Source organism: Clinocottus analis, unplaced genomic scaffold (assembly GCF_023055335.1).
Source record: "Clinocottus analis isolate CAN_PGR_092001 unplaced genomic scaffold, fCliAna1.0.p SCAF_15, whole genome shotgun sequence".
Taxonomy (NCBI): domain Eukaryota; kingdom Metazoa; phylum Chordata; class Actinopteri; order Perciformes; family Cottidae; genus Clinocottus; species Clinocottus analis.
Genome location: NW_027175876.1, coordinates 14,245,562 through 14,270,549, shown reverse-complemented (window position 1 = coordinate 14,270,549; position 24,988 = coordinate 14,245,562). Strand labels below are relative to the sequence as shown.

The 24,988-nt window shown below is 41.9% G+C and overlaps 2 protein-coding genes across 2 annotated transcripts; one reads left to right on the top strand and one right to left on the bottom strand.

The window, feature by feature from the left end:
* Nucleotides 1-378: 378 nt before the first annotated feature.
* Nucleotides 379-14,502, bottom strand: si:dkey-119m7.4 (uncharacterized protein LOC560629 homolog). The gene is made up of 11 exons (XM_068576684.1): nucleotides 13,264-14,502; nucleotides 11,098-12,041; nucleotides 10,266-10,369; nucleotides 9,921-10,075; nucleotides 9,172-9,340; nucleotides 5,974-6,097; nucleotides 5,268-5,365; nucleotides 3,194-3,405; nucleotides 2,688-2,796; nucleotides 1,613-1,825; nucleotides 379-1,121 (listed from the first exon to the last, which is right to left on the bottom strand). The coding sequence occupies exons 2-11, from the start codon at nucleotides 11,470-11,472 to the stop codon at nucleotides 1,097-1,099; spliced, it is 1,584 nt and encodes a 527-aa protein (XP_068432785.1). The 5' UTR covers nucleotides 11,473-12,041; nucleotides 13,264-14,502; the 3' UTR covers nucleotides 379-1,096.
* A 6,504-nt stretch (nucleotides 14,503-21,006) lies between these two features.
* ccn6 (cellular communication network factor 6) lies at nucleotides 21,007-24,854 on the top strand. The gene is made up of 5 exons (XM_068577550.1): nucleotides 21,007-21,012; nucleotides 22,810-23,086; nucleotides 23,527-23,766; nucleotides 24,297-24,490; nucleotides 24,573-24,854. Exons 1-5 carry the CDS (start codon nucleotides 21,007-21,009, stop codon nucleotides 24,852-24,854), a joined length of 999 nt encoding a protein of 332 aa, XP_068433651.1.
* The last annotated feature ends 134 nt before the right edge of the window (nucleotides 24,855-24,988 follow it).

Sequence of the window (24,988 nt, the reverse complement as noted above, 5' to 3'; positions counted from 1 at the left end):
TCCTGTTGCCAAAATGAATATTACAACAACAAACAGACAATTTATTATGATCCTTTTTAACGCTATCATGATGCGTTCAAATGTAATATTGTAAAGTGTAGTATTTGATGAGAAACTTAAACAAATCCAGATGTTTGAACGAGATGTTTATAGGGCAATATAAAAAAGATATAGAGCGAGGATTATGGCCTGTTTAACTTAGTAACACTAGCTCTAAACAGCTTATACTACATTATCATTAAAACTATTAATGACAAGATAATAGTTTGTTAATAGTTTGTTTCAACACAAATAACCTCGATAGATCCCAATAACAAATAACAAAAGGAAAACATTTAGAATTTAACAGACGAGTGCTACAGACATTTTGCTCGAGCAATCTTTATTGTAAAAAATCAAGTTGACAAAAATACTTTTGACAGCAACAACTTAGTCACAGACTTTGGTTCCACAGAATCTCTGGGACAGAAGTGTAAAAGAGTACAGATGCCTATCAATACAATGATATTCCACAACATCAAGAGACATGTGTTTTTACGGCTTGAACAGTTACGTTTTCCCGAGCATTTTTAAACCGAACATTGCATTTTAAATACAACTCGTACCACAACTTATGCTATAATGGCTCCTTTTTGAGAATCTCCATGTGTGTAATGCAGGAGCATACTTCAGCACTAACAATAAAAAAAAAAATTAAAATTATAATCTGATGATTACTGGTTCCGCTGGACACTGGAACAAGCAAAGCAAAGATAGTGTAATACAAAAACAAAAAAAATGTAAAAAAGATAATGACAAAGAGTAAACTTATTTTACTTACAAACAAATTGTTCTGAATTTTGCAAAGGCCCATAAAAATACATTTAAAAAAGTCTATTCTTGACTCTGACTGGAAGCATATAAGTTTGCTTTTTGGAACAATCCTGAAAAATACTGACTGTCAGTATGGAAAAATATGAGACAGTCAGTATTTTTCATGATTGTGCCAAAAGGCAAACTTGAATGCTTCCGGTCGCGGGATGCAGTGCGGTTGTTCAAAAATCCCTCCCAGGTGCCGCTGCCGTCAGCACAGATATCCTCTTTCCTCGGAGAGGTCTCAAAGACAACCGTCACCTTCCTCGCTGAAAAAGAAAAGATAGACATATGTGATGGATGCTTTGCTCTGAGCATCTGTGAAACAACTGCAGAGTTTGGATGGAAAACTGAACAGTCTGGTCCTCAATCTAGAATTCTATTTATTTTAGAAGAGTGAAGAAGAAAAAAAAACAGAGCAACGACTTACCGCCTGTCTGCATCCCAATATACATAAGTTATTTCAGCTGCAGCCTTTCAGGGTTGTCTTTTCGAGTGACAATGCTCCAAATGTGGGTTAGTTAAATTCAAGTTCAACATTAAATTAATTAAAGTTACTACAGGGGCTTTGGATCTTGTGCTGATTTTGGCACCCGCTTGTGGAAGAAAGCAGTAGTGTTCCCATGAACAGCATCGGCAGCAGAAGAACCTCTTCAGAACCTCAGTCCGCTTAGTCCTGGTTTTACCAATTTTTGTTCTTCTTCGTTATTTAGGTAAAGTCTTAACAAAAAAGAATGGTCTTAAAGCAGCTGTGTCAAACCTGATGTTGGATCCTTCCACGTCTTCGATTGTGTCAGGCAGCGGCTTATTGGCTGTTTCGGGCAGCAGCAGGGTGAGGGCGGAGCCCAGCAGAGGACAGAGCCCGCACAGGACCATGGGGACTTGCGGACTGATGCCCTTCAGGAGGTACATCATGGGAGCCAGGACCCCTCCGGTCCGAGCACACATGGAGCTCATGCCGATCCCGTTCTGTCTGTGGGAGATGCATAAACAGGATCAGAGCCCTAAAAGATAAAGCAACTATTATCTGTAATTGGCTGATACGCATCGCTTGTGTCTATGCCTATGTTTACCGGCGGCCCGAGCCCTAGCCCTAACCTGTGTAGCGTGATTTATAACATAGGCTACATGTCTGTTCATTGTGACTGTAGGTGCTGTTTGAGTTTGGTTTAATATAACTTTCTGTTGCATTACATAGCTTGATTCATACTTAATCTGGAAAGAACAGTTTTTTGTGGTGGACACTTTTTCAACGGTTCAAACATGTACTTTAATGTAAATAAGGTGCTAGAGGCAATATGCTCAGATAGTGGAAAGTTCCCCGAGCTGCATTATAAAACACTGACTGGCACTGGTTTCTAATCTATGATGACATTATCATGCGCTCCGAGGGAGCCATATTCTTATTGGCGCTGCGCCTTTAACGGCGACTGCTGCTGCTCAGCTATGCAGACGGCCTCTTTTGCACCCAAGGACCACAAATGGGTCAGAGTGACACAGCAAGACAGAGACTTTACACCGGAGACAAGCTGCCAGAAATGTGATCTAAGTATGAACGGCTGAGTGCTTTGTGTCACGTGGCTTTTTATGGCGTCGCACCTCAATTGAATGCATACCGTAATCAAAGCTAAAGACCTCAGCTGGCCGAATTTTAAAAGGGTTCACCGTACATGGGTCGTATAGACCACTGGACATAGGACAACCGGTCTAATGTCTTTACAACTAGAACAGGTCTGGTTTCAGTACAAGCTGATAAGTCACACATCAAATGTTGCTCAGTTATGTTGTTTACAAAAAATGCATAGGAGGGAAGTGTTTGGGAGGAAAATGCTCACCTTATAACGGTGGGGAACACCTCAGCTGAGTAGACGTAAATGATGGAGAGAGACGCCGTGATGCCGAACTTCCCAATCATGGCCAGCACTGTTTTGACGACGGACAGCTCTGGAGGAGAGTGCAAAGAGAAGTGCGTATGTTAGAGGTTGAGTGAAAAGTCATACCAAAAAAAAAAATCACATTAAATTTGAATTTTTTTTGTTTTTTAACTATTTTGCAGTTTGCACAACATTCAGTAACCGTGTCACGCACCCTGATTTGTATGTGTATCATTTTGTGAGGCCTTCAGTTCGAACATGACACGATTAGTATTAAAACAACATTTCTATTTACTCATGGCTGTGAACTAATCCACTATAAACCTATATAAATGCAAAAAGAAACAGACCGTGAAATGATTTTTGGTCATAGCGCCTAGCACTAGCAGTATTTTGTTAGCTTGTCTCTGTGTGGACCATCTGTGAGGAGGTCGACAGGAAGCAGCCGAGTTTGTCTATACACACACCACTGGGGATAAAGATGGTCAGCAGGCAGGCTGTGCCGCCCACGGCCAGGAAAGCCAGCTGGGAGAACTTGCGGGAGCGGTTGAGAGTGAACAAGGTGATGGTACGCGCCGGCATCTCGACCAGGCCAAAGATCATCTGGGTCAGATAGATGTTCATTCCAAAGTCAGAAATGTTGAGGGACAGGCCATAGTACACAAACACGTTGGCAAACCTGAGACGGGGGAGTAGAAAAATAGAGTCACTTTTGCAGGGCGTGGTGTATGCCGAGACTGCATGGGATCTTCTAAAAAATTGAGTACATATTTAGTTTGTGGAATAATTAGGACATGATGCAAAAGAAGAGATAGTTTGGGTGTTTTTGTTGTGTTGTACGAGGTACTTAATCCTAGCTTTAGGGTTAGTTCAGGCTCATAATTGGCAAATTATTATTAACACAGAAAGTGATTTTTTTATTACATTTATATAAATCATTGGATTGTATTTGTAAATCCTTGTGTGCAATTGTAAATTGAATATATTTGTGAATGGTTTTTGTGCATTTGTAATCTTTCTGTGTGAATTTGCCAATTATGACCCTGAACTAACCCAATAGAGATCAGAACATAGGATCCTGAGGTCAGAATATATAACCCTGAGGTCAGAGCATAGAACCCCCAACGTCAGAGCATAGAACCTTGAGCCACCAGCACCACCTGCTCAGTGTCATAGTATAGACATGTATTGCTGTTTTACTACGAGGGGAACTTGTGAAAATATTACACTTAAACTGATATTAATTGTATTAGACCTTTTTTTTTTAGGTCTAACATGCATTTTGCTGCTTCCCCCATCCACAAGCGTCCACTGCTCTGCTCTTGTGTTGGTACTCCAAACTGGCGACGTGCTGACCATCATCTACTGCAGGGTAACCCACCGACTATCTATATCATACAACCAAACTTCTAAACACCCAAACTTATCCCGTAAAAAACTTCCACCGTGCTGTTCTTGATACTACCACCGGATGGTCAGCCAATCCCAAATCCTGCGCGGTGGCTTTAATATGAGGTGAGAGAGAAAGACCATGTCGTGTCTGTCTGTTCCCACAAGGTGGCAAGGACAATCTGTACAAATAGGTACAGACACATAGTGCAATAAAAAACATGTCCTAAATGTGGATTGTGAGTGCCTGAGGATATTTAGGTCGAGAGGTACAGACAAGACATTCATGGTACTGCAGGCTTTGCTGTCCTATGTGGGGAATTGCTTCCTGAGTCGCTGCAGTCGAGACAGTGAGCTAGTCAGGACGCTTTCTGTGGTCCCTCTGCACAAGGAGAGGTCAGTTGAGGTCATCCAAAAATGGGAACAACAAGAAACCTGCTGCTTCTCACTTGTCCCGCAAAAGGAGCAACAAGAAGGGAGGGAGGGAGGAAGGCGGGGCGGCGTCGGTCTTCCTAAAGTCAACTGTCATCCCATTCGCTTTGTCGCTGTTGAGGTTGTCCCCGAACTTGGCAATTATGATTAGAGTCATGTTTGGTGAACGAACCGCACAGAGCTGGGAGCACATTCCCGGGAACACATCCACGGAGTTTGGTCGCTGCGAAGGTCTAGAATCCAGTTACAACGGGAGACCAACTTCCATACCGGCTTCTGTGGGGATGATTGTTAAATGCTAAACTGAAATCAATCAAACTCAGCACTTTCCCAATGGTGTTTTCATCCTGGTGAGACGCAGAGCCAGGTGGAGGGCTGAGGAAACACGGCCTGGGAGCCGTAGTGTCGATACGCATACCGGCAGGGCTCGAGTGAGAAGGAGAGACAGGGCTTGACGCGACCTGTGGCGCTTCCAGACGACACTGGGATGTCGATATTATTTTTACATTCATGACAAATACATTTTTTATGTATGTATTTATGATTTTTCCTTTGCATTTCCCCCACCATGTATTTCCCCAAACATATTTTTTTCTTGACACATTTTTGTGTGAATTCCTTTTTCATGATGCATTACCCTGGTTGAGATAGCAAGGAGAAAAATGCTGGGAGATATATATTCCGACATAAAGAAAAAGGGAATGTTCTGCTCATACTCACCAGAGATAAAACACAATCAAAGACTGCTTCCTCATTTTGGGTGTTCGAACGAGGTCAATGACAGAGTGTTTTTTCTTCACCTCGGTTTTCTCTTCGACCTGGAGAAACAGAGAGTAAAACAGTCAGCAACAGACTTTGGAGGCAGGGTGAAAGGGTGGAAGAGCGCTACTATTTGAGTACTTTGCATGTGTAAATGATAATGGCGCTCATGCAAAGTAATAATGGCTGCTCCATAGTGATACTGGAGTACCTATGTCATACAGTTAGTGCACTCTCACTGCTGCTAAAGCAAGGGGAAATATTCAGTATTGTGCAGCAATGATCAATGAAGTGATCTGCAAATCAAGATTTGTATATTGTTTACAAATGCCACATGTTTAGCCCAATCGCCAGTAACCATGTCGGTGGGCCGTTATTCAAAGTTACACGGTATTATGACATCCATAAAGTGAGAAAGTCATGTAAGAAAGTCTGCTAAAAACGGTTCATATTTACGCTTGTTACATTGACGCAGTGTGTTGTAATACTACGCAGTTGCGCTACGTCCAAACGCTACACCTTGATGGAGGTGTAAGGGAATGGTTACTACTTCTGTTATGGTTGTGATGGGTATTTGTTATTAAAGTTGACATTTTTAAAGGATTAAATAAAAGTACCAGTATGTAAAAAATATGTAAAGAATAGAAAAAACATTTTGCATCTCTACCTTCCGCATCTGTAAATCTTTGCTGAGGGGCCTCCCGTTCATCTGTGCTGCTTTCCGGATCAGTTCCCAAGCTTCCTCTTTTCTGTCATTGGCCATTAACCAGCGAGCTGATTTCGGCAACAACCTAAAAATGTAAAGGCAAATTGTTTGGGTGACCTCCTTACAAACACTTGTGCTCCGCTAACTGTGCTGCAGGGGGCACTTTGACAGTCACCCTGTGGATAATGGATTTGTTATGGCAAGAAAAAGGACATGGAATACTTTAATGGAATGGTCCCCTTGTTGCTAACGCTAGAAAACCATGCATCAATCCATGGGTTGGGCAAACATTTTGGCTCAAATTATTTTAGAGTTTTAAAATTTGACAGTCGGGCCAGGCCTAGCATAGTAAAGCTGTGTTCACACCAAACGCGTAGCGAATGCTACTCGCGTCTGAAAAGGGGCTAGCTTATCTCTGTAAAAGCAGTTACCGTTTCCACCTTCCACCATGGAAATAACCACTAGTTCTACTTTATACTTGTTGTGTAAATTCCACATACGTCAGAATAGATAGCAGATATTAACGGTAGTTAGCTGGCCATTGCATGTTGTTTAAAGCACTACTCTAGCATAGAGAAATAAAAGGTGAAATCTGATTGGATGAGCTATACTATGCCGTGTTGCTGGCCTGAGCTGAGGAACAGACAAGATATGAGCTTGTGCAATGCGAAAATACGCTAATAAGAATAAATGATTATACCACATGTAGTGTATTTGTGAAAAACAATTTAATTATAAAATAGCTATAACGTTGTGTCTCTGTTTAGGCCAGCAGAGAAGGCTTAGCAGACCTTGACAGCCCGCCACTGCCCATACGTCGCATGAGCGCGCAGGGCGGCGCAGTCCGTTGGTCTGATGTGCGTTTGTTATGTTGAGTCAAAACACTCTGGATGCAGTTGTTTTTACAACTCTAAAACTCTTGTAGTACGAACGCTGCCCGCGGGCCATAGTTTGCCTACCCCTTATCTATCCTGTGTCTTTCTAGCTCTCCCTCTGTCATGATACAACACTCTACTTCTCTTTTAGTCCTAAAAGTGCTGAGGCTTGTGGTGGGTGCATTGAAGTATACCTTTAATAGTTGTGATTCCTTTCTTTTTAAATTGATTGTGAATTCCCAGTACTGCAATGGACTGGCGACTTGTCTAGGGTGTACCCTGCCTTCACCCAATGACAGCTGGGATCAGCTCCAGTGCCCCGCGACCCTAAACAGGCTAAGCGGTTTGGATGATGGATGGATGGATGGATGGAATTTCCAGTATGTCGCTTGATTGTCTTCCAACCACCCAAACTTTTTTTTTGCGTCAACGGTTCTCTATGATTTGTTATCATGGAGCATAGATGAAAGAAATTCAACCGCAGGGTCCATCTCATCTGTTTGAGGGAATTGCTGTTCATGCTCAACCAACACATCAAAGAGGTGATACTTTGCAGGCATCATCAGTAACAAATACAATCCTCGGCTCCTGATCAATATCATCTTGTAAACCATGTCCATTCTGCTGTATCTGCCTCCTCCTCAGAAGATTTTGAAAGCCTTTTGTTTTTCTTTGTTAACCCAATCAATAACATTCTATCCAATGAAAAATAATTTTCCTGACTCAGTCTACCATACTACTCTCTTGTCTGAATGCACGGCTATCTCTCTGCTGAGTCCTATTGATATTAATTTCCATATGCACCTGTCCTACTGCTCTTTAGATGTAATCCCCTCTAAAGAGGTCCAGCCTACTTATCACTATTCATCTCTTTGTAACCTCCTGCTATGTTCCAGATGGTCTAAGGGTGGCGAGTGTCCAATCTATATTACAAAGAAAAAACCTGCCATTGATTGAACTGAATGAAAGAACTAAATGAATACAAACCCATTTCCAAACTCATTGCACAGCATTTCCTTGAGGTTGTTGAAGGACAAAATAGTATCAATTAATTGTAATGGATGTCCTTCAGTAAATTCAGAGAAAATCAAGATTCTTCTTATTGGTCTCAATCTGTTCATCTTGAACTATGTGGCTCAAGATCCACCCTCGGGCTCCACCAGCATGTTGCATCAGTTGTGTTTTATTTGGTACACGTTTGTGTGCATTCTGGCCTGCTCGTACTGAAACTGGACTAATGCTACTCGTGGCTGTATATGGGTGAGCTTGGGGTTTTTATGTTTATAATTACATTTGCTTACCTGTCGTTCGTTAAACTCCTTAAAAAGTTCGGGCTGTCTGCTTGAAAGGTGCTTGGCCATGTTTTACGTGTTACCTCCCTTTGTCTGTGTTGCTTTAGAGCACGTTTTACAGACGGGTCTATCGGTGTCAGTGAGCTTTCCCTCACAGTCTGCACTGTCTCCAAAGTATCTCCAGATTACACACCCCTGGCGTCTTTTTTTCTACAAGCAGAGGACGGTCGGCGAGAGCTCTTGAGCTCCGGCCATGTCTCCCCCGGTCAGAGAGCGCGCTGCTGCTGCTGCTCCACCTGAGCCTTAAGCCCCGCCCCCCTGAGCTCCGTCTCCATGCTCTCTCTGCATGCAGCATGAGAGAGAGAGAGAGAGCGGAGCAGTTTTAAGGAAGCGCTATTTTGAGAAAGTACCGATACTTAAAATATGCAAAATCGTATCGTTTTTAACGTACGGGTATCGCGGTACTTTGTTAGTATCGGTATACCGTGCAACATTAGTCCAGACTTTAACCCCATTGAGAATCTTTGGGATGTGCTGGAGAAGGCTTTGCGCAGCACTCAGGCTCTATCATCATCAATACAAGATCTTGGTCAGAAATTAATGCAACACTGGATGAAAATAAATCTTGTGACATTGCAGAAGCTTATCGAAACAATGCCACAGCGAATGCGTACCGTAATCAAAGCTAAAGGCGGTCCAACAAAATATTAGTGTGTGTGACCTTTCTTTGGTGGCAACTTTTTTTTGGCCAGGCAGTGTATATAGCAAGAGGCACACAGGCCTTTGCATTTCCCTGCACTGCTATACTCAAAGTATGAGAGGATTTTGGCCCCAATTGCGCATGACATGGAGCATTCGCAACACATTCCGTTTTCAATCAAATGGTCTGAAAAGGGATCTCCTTCATCATTTACAAAGCCCAACACAACCCTGGCAGTCTGTTTTTTGAGTTTGAAAATATTGGAGAATACTACATCGTGCTTTCCACTCACCAGATGTAAAAGACGAAGAGAAAACCGGGTGCTGAGATAGCCAGCTGCAGTTTACGCCAGTCTCTTATGAGGTACGCCACTCCAGCCAGAAGAATATAGCCAAAGCCGAAGAAGTAGTCAGTGATTATACCTGCCAACATCCGCTCCTTAGATCCCGTCCATTCTGTGCCTGGATGAGACACAAACAGGGCAGAGACACATGAATTACATACAATCACATATACTGTGTACATATAATAACTACTTGAGAAACTACAGCTAAAAACAAGTGCATTGACCCAGGTCATTCCATAAGCTATCATCAGGGTTTTTTCCTCATACTTGACATTGCTCGTCCAGAGCCACAGATAACAAAATACAACTAAAAAAGCATTTAGTAGTGCTTACAGTAGTCATACGATAAACACTACTAAATACTGTCTTTTTTCTGAATGTACAAGAGGAAGCCTGAAGGTGTAAAATGGACCAGTTCAACCTCATTAACAGATTCTTATCCTTATTGACTTTTATCTGTGCTGCCAAATTTTGCCTAAGATTGGAAATACCAGCAGCTATCACCTGCTCCTGTTTCAACCTTTTATTCAGTGAAACTGTAAATGGTTTCCAATGCCTCATGACAACTTTGCCCAGTGAGGTCTGTGAATTATCTTGAATACCCAAAACATTCTCTCTGGAGACATGTTGCTATTGTTGGGGAGGATGCAGAGACCAAAATCACAGATCGCTTTAACTTTCCATGAAACACTGACCGAGGACAAAGGCATTCATAATGACTCCAGAGATGGACGTTCCAACCACAAAGCGAAGGGCAATGTAGACGTAGAAATTGGGGGCGAAAGCAGACCCAACCCCAAAGACAGCCTGGGAAGCCAGGTTGACAAGAATGATGTTCCTGCGACCGTACCTGCAACAACACATTTCAGAACTCTTGTAATTCTGTATAAACAATACTTATAAATTGTACTGACACATAATTCGAAGACAGCATATGATGAACTAAAAGTGGAGCGGGCAGATCAGGGGAGAAAGTAATAAGAAGTGACAATATTAATTGAATAGTGCTCCAAGGATGGATAAGGTGTGATCAAACTTACTTATCGGCTAAGCTCCCAAACACAACAGCTCCTACTAGAAGGCCAAACATGTATATGGAGGAGGCCATGTTGTTAAGGCTGGCACTATCACAAACCAGGTTCCACTGCAAGAAGCACAGAAATATGAAACATTCCGTATATTCATTTTACACTAAGAGTGACTCCTACTCATTTTGCTATAAAAAAAAGTCCCTCTCTTCACGACCTTACCAAGCAGTTTTTAGGAGTTTGGAATAATCCAAAGTCCTAAAAACTGCCGGCCCACACTGCTAATTAGCACAACAAATTAGCAGTGGACATTTGTGTTCCCCAAAGGATGAATTGTAATGATTTGGTTCTCCCGTGACATTTCTTGTTGCATCAGCATTCACAGATAACTAAATTCCTGTACTCTGTTGGAGATGCATTTACAGCGTTTACTGCTCAGGTTCTCATAACATCCACAGAGTCCTAGACATCTTCTCATCGAGGGCCGAAGTCGAGGTCCGGCCAACTTTTAAATCAATTGCAGGTTTGTCAAAACCGTCACTTTGCCACATGTGACGCTCTTATGTTCAATCGCATCATTTTGGTGACATCATTTGTCCGCCTGCCCAACCCTGAGGTTACAAAACATGGCAGGGTAGGTCAGAAGATGGCTGCTGTGCAGGAGTCCGTCTCTTTAACCCCGTCTCAGGTATCACCAGGGTCCACTGTGATAAAATGGACCGTCCGCATTCCTTAACTGCATGTAGTCCTCATGTTAAACACATTAGGAGAACACATAGATGTGCAATAAATTCAAATCCTGAATGGAGACATTACCAGGCAGCCGGTTGGTTTTTCAACTTACCTCAGTTACTGTGGTGCTTTGGAAAGTCTCTGTGCTGTACTCCCAGCCCCTCTGGCAGTTCCCAGTGGGGGATCCATCGCCAGCACTGCTGTGGTTTAATGGAGCAGTGCAGGACAGCTCAGGCCGGCCATCAGGGTCAGCCAGATGGCTGAAGTTAAAGTTCGAAGAGGCTGGAGCGCCCGCTGAGGGCCACGAGGAGCGGCATAAATGCGGGGGGACGGCCCCGGTGAAGACGGAGACCAGCATGTGGAACGCCAGAAAGATCTGAGGCAGGCAGATCCACACAAACAAGGTCTTCTGGAACTTCCCAAAGCCTCCAATGAGACAGAGAATGTCATCGAAGTTCATTCTTTCTTGAAGATACACACTTGACATGCCCTCGAATTCAGAAAGTGAAAGAAGTGGCTAAAGATGCACTAGCAGTCAAAGCCGAGAGGTGGAATGAATGTCGGCACGCGCTAATGATCAACAGGTGGAGCGAGTGTGCTGTCACACCGATGTTGTGCTGCAGTGTGAGTGCGACCCGTGCCTATCTGAGAGCGACCTCTCATGGGAGCAACGGGAGTGAACTAAAGCAGGAGGAAGGAAGTCTGCTCTCTGTGGGAGGAGCTGCTGCTCCCACTTCTGTCCCTCCCTCCTCAAAAAGTTTTGTAACATCAGTTTTTTCTTCTTATTCAACCTGTGTGGACCGTGCGCCAGGAGTTAGACAAACCTCACTCAGTGGAAGTTGTATGAACTGCAGTAACAAATGAGCGTAAAAGCGTCTTTGCACTCTTAAACTTCTCATGTTGACATTGTTGTTTGTATGACATTTGTGGTTCAGCTGACAAACTTGTTCAATTGTTCCCAGCAGGATATTTACATCGGCTGAAAGACATGCGCATTCCAGGGGCTATTCAGGGTTTCATTCGACATGGGATGCCGGGTCGGGGTGGGTTTCTAAACTGGGGACACAAAAGAAGTAGATAAATACAGCAGAGAAGGATTACTACGACACGCTCATCACCAACTCCAATTTCTCTGTCTCATCAGGTCGGTTGCTGAGATCAGCTGCCGTCCTATAGTTTGACCTCGGCGGGGGCCGATTTTTCCTCCAGGAAAGTCAGCCTCCCACTATTATGTGGCTCAAAGCGGCCCACGCTGTCAAAAATCATACAACAAAATTGTGAATAGAGCTCCCGAGGTAATCTGAGAGGACTGATGTTCAGTATTCTTCGATGAGTTGTGTGACTCCAGCGTTCCCGTCTCGCACTGTGAGCAGTCCACATGGGGGAAGTCCTATTCACGGTGTTTGTATTTCCAAAGCAAGAACACATCAGAGAAGAGTCGCTGTTTACGAGATATTGACTCAGGCAGCTTGAAAACAAGAACTCAAGTGTGTGGGAGTGAGTGCTGCATGATATTCTCTCTCTCTCTCTATATATATCATCATGGGCTCTGATAGAAATATAGTAAAACACACAAAGCTGGATATATTTTTTTGTTGTTGCTTAAAGGAGGACTACATTTTTATTTATTTATTTTTTGAAAACAGCATCATGATGAACTGAAGCCTAATGTTTTATCTCACATCAAAGGACATGCAGAAAGAAATGGGTTGAAAACAAATATGTATGTATTTTCCAACACCTGTATTTGTTACGCTTCCTTGCTTTATAATGTTATATCACCATCTTGTTGTTAAATTAACTCACAGCCCAATAGTACACACTGCCACTAACTGCACTCCCTAAATAAATATCATCGACGTTTTGAAATAATGAAAAACATGATTTCAGCGGGAAGCAGGAAGAGGCTATAATTCGCCTGAATTTCCTTCCAACTTCTTAAGTAACAAGTCTCCGTTTACACCAAAAACAGCCTGAAAATGAAGACAATCTAAAACCATTCTAAGAGTTTGTGGAGCGGAGATTCACATTGTCTGAGCAAAATTGTTGTACTACTAGCTGTATAGTAAGCTATTTTATATACGGAGGGCTTTCATTGTGAAAGGAAAGAACAATATTAATAAGGTTTGCCGTCTTAGTTTGGACAAGGGAGCCTCCATACTGGTGTACACTATAGTGTATGTTTTGCATTTGTTCGTTTCACACAATGTGATTGGTTCGTGCCTTTACTTACGATACAGCTTTGAGAAATACAAAAAAATTCCACTGAAATACTCACGCTCTGTGTGAAAGGATGCAGGGTGCAAGAACAAACTTAAGAGCATAAACTGGGGAGTCTGTACATAAGCTGAAAAAATCCTTACTCCCTACAAACTGCATTAAAATCCATGACAGTGACGACAAAAACTAAGAACAAGCTCCAGATAAGAATTGCCATTGTTGGGGCATTCTTTTAATGTGCCTGTGGCTGGGGAACAAAGCTCTGGTGTTCCAGAGGTTCAAACCCTTTGTAGCGGTGGATTAGGACCGTATCAAGCAGCTCCAATATTGTTTGAGACTATTGCAATTTTAATTAATTAAATAAATTCATATATCGATCTATACATTTATTATTTTGGCATAGATAATTATAGAAGTATGATATACAGTAGTTTTGTATATAAACAAATCATCCAATCATTGGATAGTGTTTCCTCTTAGGTGTAACATCTTACAAGAACACAAAAATACACCAAGAGATGCACAAGGAGCTGCAAGATGATGCATTTACCCGCTGATAATTAACATTTAAACATAAACACTAACATTTTTTTTTGCTCTTTAAATCCAGCCCCAGAGACACCCTCTAATCCAAAACCCTCCAACCCCCAAGAGAAAGTAGGCAGTTGCTTCTGAGGCTAACTGCACCCCTCCTCCTCCTCTCTCCCATACACACTGACCACAAAAACACTGCTCTCCAACACAAGCCAGAGAAAAACAAATAATGCAATAAAAAGAAACCTCTTTAGAACGGCCAAATGAGAACGTCCGAAAAAGAGATTGTAAATTGGCAAAGTATCTCTTTTCTGTCTGTGATAGAAAGCAAAAACAGATTGTGAACTGAGTGGATGAGGAACAGACACTCAAAAAAAAAAAAAAGAATCATGGCAACCAAAATAAAAAAAATAAAAGATCATGGTTGGTTTGTGTTGAAATAACAGAATGGAAAAACGTAAGTCTCGTAAATAAATAAGAACCGCATGGATAAAATCACACCTGGACCATCGGCGCTGGCATCCCTCAGGGATGTGTGTTCCCCCACCCTTCCAGGCCCCCATGCAAGTCAGGAAACACCACTGGAGACTCTTCACATGCTGGACACCACCTGTTTGGGAGATGCTACAGAACACTGCCCACCTAAACAAGTCACTCTTACGGACACCGAATATCAGTCGCACAGGGTCAGGAACAATCCCCACACAATAACTCTGTACCACTAAACAGCCACTGGACCTGGAAATTATGTATTACACAGTTTGTAGTTAAGTGTGGCTTCAGCCGCATGGGGTCATAGACCCCATGCTGGAAGCACACTTCATGTTCTCCTGCGGGCTTATTAAGTGTGGCTTCAGCCGCATGGGGTCAGAGACCCCATGCTGGAAGCACACTTCATGTTCTCCTGCGGGCTTATTAGTTGGAATGCTTCGAGCATTCCAACTATTGTTCTTCGAATCTTTAAAAAACTTATTATTATTCTATTTCTTCCGTACGTATTTTGGACCTCTTCAGCTCCTTCATATTTTCAGCTACAGAAAAAAGTTCAATTATTCAAATATTCAGCTTCTTAAGCACACGTGTGCAACTTCCTTTTCAAATTTCAGACTTTTCAAATTTTTAAATTATTAAACTTTTTATGATTTTTTTTAAAATGGGACCCAATGGGGAAATCTTCAAATCATCTTCAACTTCAAACGTTTGCAGGTTCTTCATACGTTCAGCTAGAGACACAATTTCAAATTTCAAATGTTGACAAAACGTTCAGCTATTATTCTACGCTTTTACATTTTTCATATTTTTTCAAATATTTAAATTATTAAACTTTTTATAAAAATAAAAATGAATGGTTTCCAATGAAAAACGTTTTAAAATCCGCTGAAACTTCTTCAGCTCCAAAAGCCTAAGGCTCTGCCATGCTTTCAGCTAGAGACACCATTCCAAGTTTAAAATGTTGCCAAAACTTTCAGCTATTGCCGCATATCTCCACTTATTGATATATTTTATACTGTCATAATTGTCAGCGTTTTAGTTTTATGTTTTTTTGCCGCCTTTTCTCTCTTTTGCATGAGTGTGTGTTGCGGACCTCAGTGCACGTGATGTCATACTTAGAGGGCAGACCCACGTCAGATCTTGAAGATTTTTTTTTTTTAAATTTGCCGTAAACTCCGTACCGTGTACTCTTTGGGCATAATTTATAGCTCAAAACGTTGGAAATCTTGTCTTCTGTCATAAACTGCGGTCGATAGGAATCCAACACATTCAGACGTCTCGTAATCGGACTGAATGTGAGAGCAAGTCCACCTCGCTCTGCCATCCGCTTCAATGTTAAATCTCCCTCCAAAGCCACGTCTCCCCTGAAGCTCGTACCTGATTTGTAAATCGCCCGTACAGACACATGTTTTATCGTACAGACTCACCAGTCACAGTATCTGTTCATCAAGTCTTCCTAACGCCTCATATGCGATATCTAAGCAATCGGAGCTTTTTAAGTATGTTTTTGGGGTGATTTTTGGATAGGTGTTTGCCAGCATTGACTCCATATAATCATCGGCAGTTAGTAATTGTAACTGCCGATATTTGAATTCATCACCATGGCAACCTCTGACATGAGGGCAGTTCAACAGACACACAGACACTTACACACGCACACACACACAGGACTTCTCTCTCTGTCTCCCTCCCTCCCTTTCTCTATCTGTTCATATATATATTCCACTATTTTCATATCTATTCAGCTGTTTTGTTATTTTCAAATATATTCAGCTTTTTTAAGCTTTATTCAACAATATTTTACTATGTTCAGTGTTTAGATGATGCACTTTTCCTTTCAACTTTTCCAATTATACATTTAAACAAGAAGGATTTTCAACAGTTCAGTTTAATGCTTTTGGGCTTCAACACTTTTCATCAGTTAGTTTTCTTTACATGTTCATATATATTCCACTATTTTTATATATATTCAGTTGTTTTGTTATTTTCAAATATATTCAGCTTTTTTAAGCTTTATTCAACAATATTTCACTATGTTCAGTATTTAGATGATGCACTTTTCCTTTCAACTTTTCCAATTATACATTTAAACAAGAAGGATTTTCAACAGTTCAGTTTAATGCTTTTGGGCTTCAACACTTTTCATCAGGTAGTTTTCTTTACATGTTCATATATATTCCACTATTTTTATATATATTCAGTTGTTTTGTTATTTTCAAATATATTCAGCTTTTTTAAGCTTTATTCAACAATATTTCACTATGTTCAGTATTTAGATGATGCACTTTTCCTTTCAACTTTTCCAATTATACATTTAAACAAGAAGGATTTTCAACAGTTCAGTTTAATGCTTTTGGGCTTCAACACTTTTCATCAGGTAGTTTTCTTTACATGTTCATATATATTCCACTATTTTCATACATATTCAGGTGTTTTATTCAGTTGTTTTGTTATTTTCAAATATATTCAGCTTTTTTAAAGCTTTTTTAAGCTTTATTCAACAATATTTCACTATGTTCAGTGTTTAGATGATGCAGTTTTCCTTTCACCTTTTCCAATTATACATTTAAACAACAAGGATTTTCAACAGTTCAGTTTAATGCTTTTGGGCTTCAACACTTTTCATCAGGTAGTTTTCTTTACATGTTCATATATATTCCACTATTTTCATATATATATTCACCTGTTTTGATAAATATTCCAGTATTTTCATATACATTCAGCTGTTTTCATATATATTCAGCTTTAAGCTTTTTTTAAGCTTTATTCAACTTTATTTCACTATTTTCAGCTACATTCAGCAATTTCTTTCAAATATTTCAGCTTTATGCTTCAGCTTTTTGCATTCCAACGCATTTTCCACAGGAAATGCTCTTTCTAGTTATTATTATTATTCTTCTTATAGTCAAACCACTACTCCTCCCAGAGCGTTGCCAGCACATGCGCAAAAATTACATCGAAACGTGCGGTTTGCGCGGGAATCGTGAGCTATGACTTTTCTAAGAGATTCGCCCGTACGTTTTCCCGAAAAATGCAAAAAACATAAAAAAAATTTCACGAAACGTTCGTAGAGGGTGGCGCGCCAATTAACAGAGTGAGAAGAAGCGACAGAAACTGTTAAAAAAATAAAACGTATTTTGTCTTTACTCCCACAATGTTCACTCTTCATACACCATTGTTGGATAGAAACGTTGGAAATCTTGTCTTCTGTCATAAACTGCGGTCGATAGGAATCCAACGGACTCAGACGTCTTGAAATCGGACTGAATGTGAGAGAAAGTCCACCTCGCTCTGCCATCCGCCGCCATGTTAAATCTCCCTCCAAAGCCACGTCTCCCCTGAAGCTCGTACCTGATTTGTAAATCGCCCGTACAGACACATGTTTTATCGTACAGACTCGCCAGTCACAGTATCTGTTCATCAGGTCTTCCTAACGCTCAATATGCGATATCGAAGCAATAGTGGCTTTTAAAGTACCATTTTTTTTAAATAGTTTTAAAGGAGTTCCACAGTATTTAGGTCTATTAAGCTCAGCGTAAGGAAGTCCCTTTGAAGTCATCACCATGGCAACCTTTGATCTAACGACCCACAGGTGTTCTCGTTAGGGCAGTTTAACAGACACACAGACACTTACACACGCACACACAACACAGATGACTTCTGTCTCTCTGTCTGTTTGTCTCACACACACAGACACACATACACACACACAAACAAACAAACACATACACAAACACACACACAAACACACACACAAACACACACACACAAAGACGTTTACGTGTGTTTTATATTGTGTAGTTGTCAACACTGTGATCATTAATAAGGTCATATGATATTTCATATACGTTTGTGTGTGTTCAGGACGTTCAGTAGTTTATTTCCTTAAGTCCACAGTCCACTCTGCCTCTAATCAGTCTGCTGGCGCTCACTTGGTCACCATGACGACGGCAGCACACAGGTGCTTCATATCAGCCAATCAGTTTAACACACAAACCAACTCAAGTGCTTTGGAGGAGAGACGGGCGTCAGAAACAAAAGCTATATATTGCGACGTCTTACGGCAGTAGTAGCCACACTTTCAAAATTTCTTGCGAAATTTTCTAGTTATTATTATTATTATTATTCTTCTTATAGTCAAACCACTACTCCTCCCAGAGCGTTGCCAGCACATGCGCAAAAATTACATCGAAACGTGCGGTTTGCGCGGGAATCGTGAGGTATGACTTTTCTAAGAGATTCGCCCGTATGTTTTCCCGAAAAATGCAAAAAACATAAAAAAAATTTCACGAAACGTTCGTAGAGGGTGGAGCACCAATTAACAGAGTGAGAAGAAGCGACAGAAACTGTTAAAAAAATAAAACGTATTTTGTCTTTACTCCCACAATGTTCACTCTTCATACACCATTGTTGGATAGAAACGTTGGAAATATTGTCTTCTGTCATAAACTGCGGTCGATAGGAATCCAACAGACTCAGACGTCTTGAAATCGGACTGAATGTGAGAGCAAGTCCACCTCGCTCTGCCATCCGCCGCCATGTTAAATCTCCCTCCAAAGCCACGTCTCCCCTGAAGCTCGTACCTGATTTGTAAATCGCCCGTACAGACACATGTTTTATCGTACAGACTCGCCAGTCACAGTATCTGTTCATCAGGTCTTCCTAACGCTCAATATGCGATATCGAAGCAATAGTGGCTTTTAAAGTACCATTTTTTTAAAATAGTTTGAAAGGAGTTCCACAGTATTTAGGTCTATTAAGCTCAGCGTAAGGAAGTCCCTTTGAAGTCATCACCATGGCAACCTTTGATCTAGCGACCCACAGGTGTTCTCGTTAGGGCAGTTTAACAGACACGCAGACACTTACACACGCACACACAACACAGATGACTTCTGTCTCTCTGTCTGTTTGTCTCACACACACAGACACACAGACACACACACAAACAAACAAACACATACACACACAGACACACAAACACACACACACAAACACACACACACAGACATTTACGTGTGTTTTATATTGTGTAGTTGTCAACACTGTGATCATTAATAAGGTCATATGATATTTCATATACGTTTGTGTGTGTTCAGGACGTTCAGTAGTTTATTTCCTTAAGTCCACAGTCCAGTCTGCCTCTAATCAGTCTGCTGGCGCTAACTTGGTCACCATGACGACGGCAGCACACAGGTGCTTCATATCAGCCAATCAGTTTAACACACAAACCAACTCAAGTGCTTTGGAGGAGAGACGGGCGTCAGAAACAAAAGCTATATATTGCGACGTCTTACGGCAGTAGTAGCCACACTTTCAAAATTTCTTGCGAAATTTTCTAGTTTGTTTTAACATAGCAATACACAAACAGGTGTAGAGATAATCTTTTGTAAAAAAAAATAAAAAATAAAGTAACTGATTTGAGAGTTCTGGTGATAATATATCAACCATCTGATATATAACCACCACTTATTGTTGGTAGTACAAGCAGCTGTAATAGCAGACATTGGCAGTAAATAAAAAACAAATGAATAAATAAGCGGGTTTCATTCTGGTCTGTCCATGTGATCCATCCAAAGGGGCGTCGGCTGCACATGGACGGAGGTTGGAGGGCTGGCTCTGAGAGGGACCTCTTTACTCAGTGTAAATAATAACGGAATGTGGCCTCAAACACATGTCTGTGCACATTAAGTGGGACCATACAGCTGAGTAACCGCATTAAACAAACAACATACAGTGAATGCATTTATACATCCGAACTCCACCCATTTTCTATTTTTTTTTTGTCCATAAAAAAAAAGAATGAACCAGGCCGTGTGTTCTTTGCCGAGTGCGGGCTGTCACGCATAACCGTCAACGTAAACCAGATAAACGTGCGCCGAGGTTCGAACGACTAAGAATAAACACACGTGGACAGGACTTAAAGGCCCTGGAGTGGCCCGGCAGTTATGAAGACAAATATTTCCCCTCTGGATCAGTAAGGCGGGGGCAAAAAGGTGTGTTTGGAGAAGAGACAGAGGGCTGCTTTGTCCCCCTTCTCCGACAGGTCAGAGCTCCCAATCTCTACCCCCCTTATTCCTCTCTCTCCCTCTGCCAGTCTTCCTCCCTAAATCCCACCTTCCAGCTCCCCTCGTCCCGCTGCGCCCTCCGGGAGCTCACACAGACCTTCTCACTTAAGAGATGCTATCGCTTCTCTGCCGATCCCTCCTGCTCATCCTTGCTCAACAGGTAAGAAGAGCATTCTCTATTGTTTCTATTTGGACAGTATAGACTGGGGTTTTGATCGGACAAAAAAAACAGATGCTTTAGTCTTCTCAGTAGCAGGGCATCGTCTGAATTTGCTTATAATTAGACTCTTGGAATGCATAAAATTAATCAATTAAAAACTTATTTCTGATGGAATTCTCAATTTTATCGGGCTCGAAGCTGCTCTTCCTTCTCACAGAGGAAAAAGGCAGCAAAGTCTGAGGTTTTGTATTTAAAGCTCCCGTGGACCCATTTTCACACCATGAAATGAACTCATTCAGTAAACCTGGCAGACAGGCTTCAAATTTTTGGCATGGCCCGCTATGACCTTTAAGCAGCAGTCAGGGGAATTGGAGCACGAGTGGCACTGTGCAGAGATTGCATCATAGCGAATAGCAAGCAAACACGTTTTATCAGACCGAACAATTAGAATATAAAAAATGTGTCGGGCTGTTACTGCTCCAAGCGTTCTGTTGTTTTCCACATTTCAAATGCCTTCTTGCTCTGTTGGGCAGTAGGGCTAAAGGTAGAGATGAAGGTAGGGATGAGTGAGCATGAGATGAAACTATTTAATTACAAGCTACAAAAGAGTGTCATGTCCTCTGAGGTAGTGTTGAAAAGGGAGTTGGGATTGTAGCCGATTGAACTTAAAGGGCTGGCTTGCATAAAAAATAAAAAAAGAGCATTGACATTAACTAAAGAGCTAAATGAAATATAGCAAGTTAAATGAACCTCACAAATTCCCACAACAACCAATACATTACATTTTATAGGCGCATAATGTCATTGATGATGCAGACTGAGCCGTTTGCATTTATATACAGAAGTGGGTCCTCTTCACCAAGCCGGCTGCCATGTTTCTACAGTAGCCCAGAATGGAAAAAACAAACACTGGCTCTAAAAAGGGTCATTCACATCCACCACCGTACACATACACATTAGTCCTTTTAAAATGGTCCAAACAAGAAGAGCATTTTGACTATTTTGAGCAGCGGATTAATCCACATTCAAGTGAATAACTGCAGTGTGTGTTCATGTTAATGAAGGAACATGTCACCCAGTGCAACAGTGCAGCTCATTGATGCGTTGTTAATAGTTTCTAGACAGCATGGCTCGGTTGAAGAAGATTTATCTGTATTTGAACTGTTGGTTTAAGTCTTTTTTTCCAAAAAAGCACCAAGCAAGGACACATTTCCCCAACGTTTCCTGGGGTAACTTTGACACATTATGTAGATTTATTACTTAAGTGAGACTTTTTGGGCATCTGTACAAATCTCTTGTATACAACCAATAGGCTTAATTTTTGTCAGGAATAATAGAAAAGGGCAATCTGATATTGCCTTTAGGCAACGATTCTTGTACTCTGAGTTAATTATTCTTTCGTAATTTAGAAAGAAACATTCCAAACTCGAGGCACAGTAACTTGTAGTAGTGTTCACTGTCGTTTCCTACTAATATTAATCTTGGCCGGCAAAGTGAAAAAACTTGGTATGAGAGGGTACTTTATTACCTTGTGGTGCCCCATTACAAATCCTGCAGTACAAACAAACTACCTCGCACTTGGCATTTGCTGACCGACCCAGTCATACGTTTTCTAAACATACAGGTGGAAGAGGAAGCTGTCCATCAGAAGGAGGAATGGGGTTATTACTTTATTATTATAGGTTATCAGTGGGCTGCTGATACACAAGAGCCTTTACAAGAAGTGTGGCCAATGGTGGCACTAAAGGAGAGGGCATAGGGGCATTCCAATCTAAATTGGGAGCATAAATGTGCTCATCCAAATTTCACACCAGTCTGGAAAAAAAAAACATCCTTTGGAAAGCATATTCATGAAAAGACTTGCTTGGGATCCCGGTCTGATCTCGAATGAAACAATGTCAGCTTAAATTATTATGTATGCAGACTTGACACAATAACCTTGTACCTAAACTATGAATACACATGGCAACAGAGAGCAAAATATCTTGGTCTTGACCAAAGTGTTGAGTGGAAGGCAGATTGACTGACGAGCACCGTGTTCAATGAGTGCATTGATGAATGCAACGGTATTCCTGTTGTCCATTCAATATTTCCTGCTGCATGCCGAGCACCGGCTCTGCAAGGGGAAATTCAAAAAGATGGCAACGAAGTGCCCAGTCGGTGTGCAGACCAAAAGTGCTTTCCCAATTAGTCATAAACAGAGATGTGGAGTTCTAAATGTCCCTTTTAGCGTGTTTGATTACGAATTATGACTTCAAAAAGCTCCCGTTCCAATCCACCAGAACAAGGTGTTTTGCAAATCCTAAAAAAAAGAAAAATTAATTAATGGTCCTCTGCCTTCTTTCTCCCACAGTGCTTCAGCTGGGCTCAGAACAATGGGCAGCTGGCTCCTCGAGATGGGCGAGCTGTGGCCGATAGGCGGCAATTTTGCGAGTGGCCCTGCAAGTGTCGGCAGAGACCCCATTGCGCCCCGGGGGTGAGCTCCGTCCTGGATGGGTGCGGCTGCTGTAAGAGCTGCGCGAAGCAGATCAGAGAACCGTGCAACGAGCGGGATGTGTGCGACCCGCACAAGAGCATGTACTGTGACTTCTCAGCTGACCAGCCGAGATATGAGGTCGGAGTGTGCGCATGTGAGTGGCTCTCATCTTTTCCGAAGTTAGTCATGGTGGGATAGGTCAAAGTTAAGCAACGTTACATCCATCCAGGCAACAAATACTTGAAATGTGCCACTGATATATTGAAATAACAGCTCGAGCCTACTTAAAGCTTCAGACCTCTAGTCAATCCCCATAAATTCCAATGTTAAAATGGCTAACTTTGTTCATGTATTTACTATTGTATATACATTCCAAAACTTGAATTTACTTTTTCTATGAATTATTACATGTTTGTATAATAATAAATTTTATTTTTGAACATTCGGTTTGTCAACATAATGTTGTGATAAAGTCATAGATCGTCGCAAAATTACAAAATTAAGTTATTCACAAATCTTACACAATGTTTAAGATTCACATTAACATCATCGAGAGAGTGCCGGAGCTGTGACACGTTTCCCTCGTTCTTTTAGACCTGATGGCAGTGGGCTGCGACCTGAATGGGGCCCACTATGAGAATGGAGAGGGTTTCCAGCCGAGCCCCCTCTATAAGTGCACTTGCATTGCTGGAGCCATCGGCTGCACCCCCGCTTTCATTCAGAAGCCTGCTGCTCTCTTGGGCCCGGCTCCGCTGATGGGCAATATTATGCCAGCCGGCCTTCGCAGTGGGCAGAGCGCAAAGAAGCAGCAGCAGGAAACAACCTACATGTCAGGTGTGTGTTTATCGAGTAAACCAGTGCAGGAGGGTCCCCCTTCTAGCTTGGAATGCTAATTGCATGTCCGAGTTAGCTGGTTGGGGGGCATTTTATTACTTTGGCGGTGTGAGGAGTGAGCGCCTCACGGTGAGAAACAGATTGATGGATGGTTCCAGTTTTGAGCAGGAGGAGGAGAGACTCACATTTTGATTCCACTTTGATGAACCGGTGTAATTGTTTTGCTTGGCATGAAACTCTTGCAGAAACATATCTACAGTATATCACGATCTGTCATGGAAACACATTTCTCACTGGGAAAAACGGAGCACATTGTTCAGATTTAACAAGGAAATTAGAAAATTTAGCAGAACAAAAAATTGTACTTCACTCTACTCCTTAACTTGCGGAAGTACAGCTTAAAAGAGATTTCCTATTGGCGGGTGAGGTATTTAGGGCCTATGCACTGCTCAGCAGAATGGTGGCAGACAGACTAGTTCTTTGCACAGGAGTGTTGTTGACACAGTGCCCTTTAACTGTAATACTGAAAGCTTACAGGGATCCTCCTTTAGCCTGGAAGAAGAACTGTCTGATCCAGACCACCCCCTGGAGCCCCTGCTCCAAGACCTGCGGCTTGGGCATCTCTGTGCGCGTCAACAACGACAACGGCAAGTGCGAGATGAGGAAGGACCGACGCCTGTGTCTGCTGCGGCCGTGTGAGAAGAGCGTGATGAGGAATGTCAAGGTGATGAGTCAAATTCTATTGAAGTGTTGATTTTAAATCCAATATACTAATACAAAACATATTTGTTCCCCCTACCTCTCAGGTGCCAAAAGGAAAGACATGCCGGCCTAAATTCCAAGCAAAGAAAGCGGAGAAGCTGACACTCTCGGGCTGCACCAGCACCAAGAAGTTCAAGCCCATGTACTGCGGTGTCTGTACGGACAAGCGCTGCTGTGTCCCCAACAAGTCGAGCATGATCAAGGTTAACTTCACGTGCAAAGTGGGCTCCAACACACAGTGGAAGATGCAGTGGATCACGTCCTGCGTATGCCAGAGGAAGTGCAACGACCCAGAAGACATGTTTTCTGACCTGCGGTTACTCTAACGGATCCAATCCGTGATCGCTGATCCCTGCTGTGGCAAGCTAAGGACAGACACGTATGCATACTCTGCTCATTACATTCTCCTCAGCAGCAGCGACATGCCTCGAGAAGTCTCAAAGAGAAAACTGAAAACTAC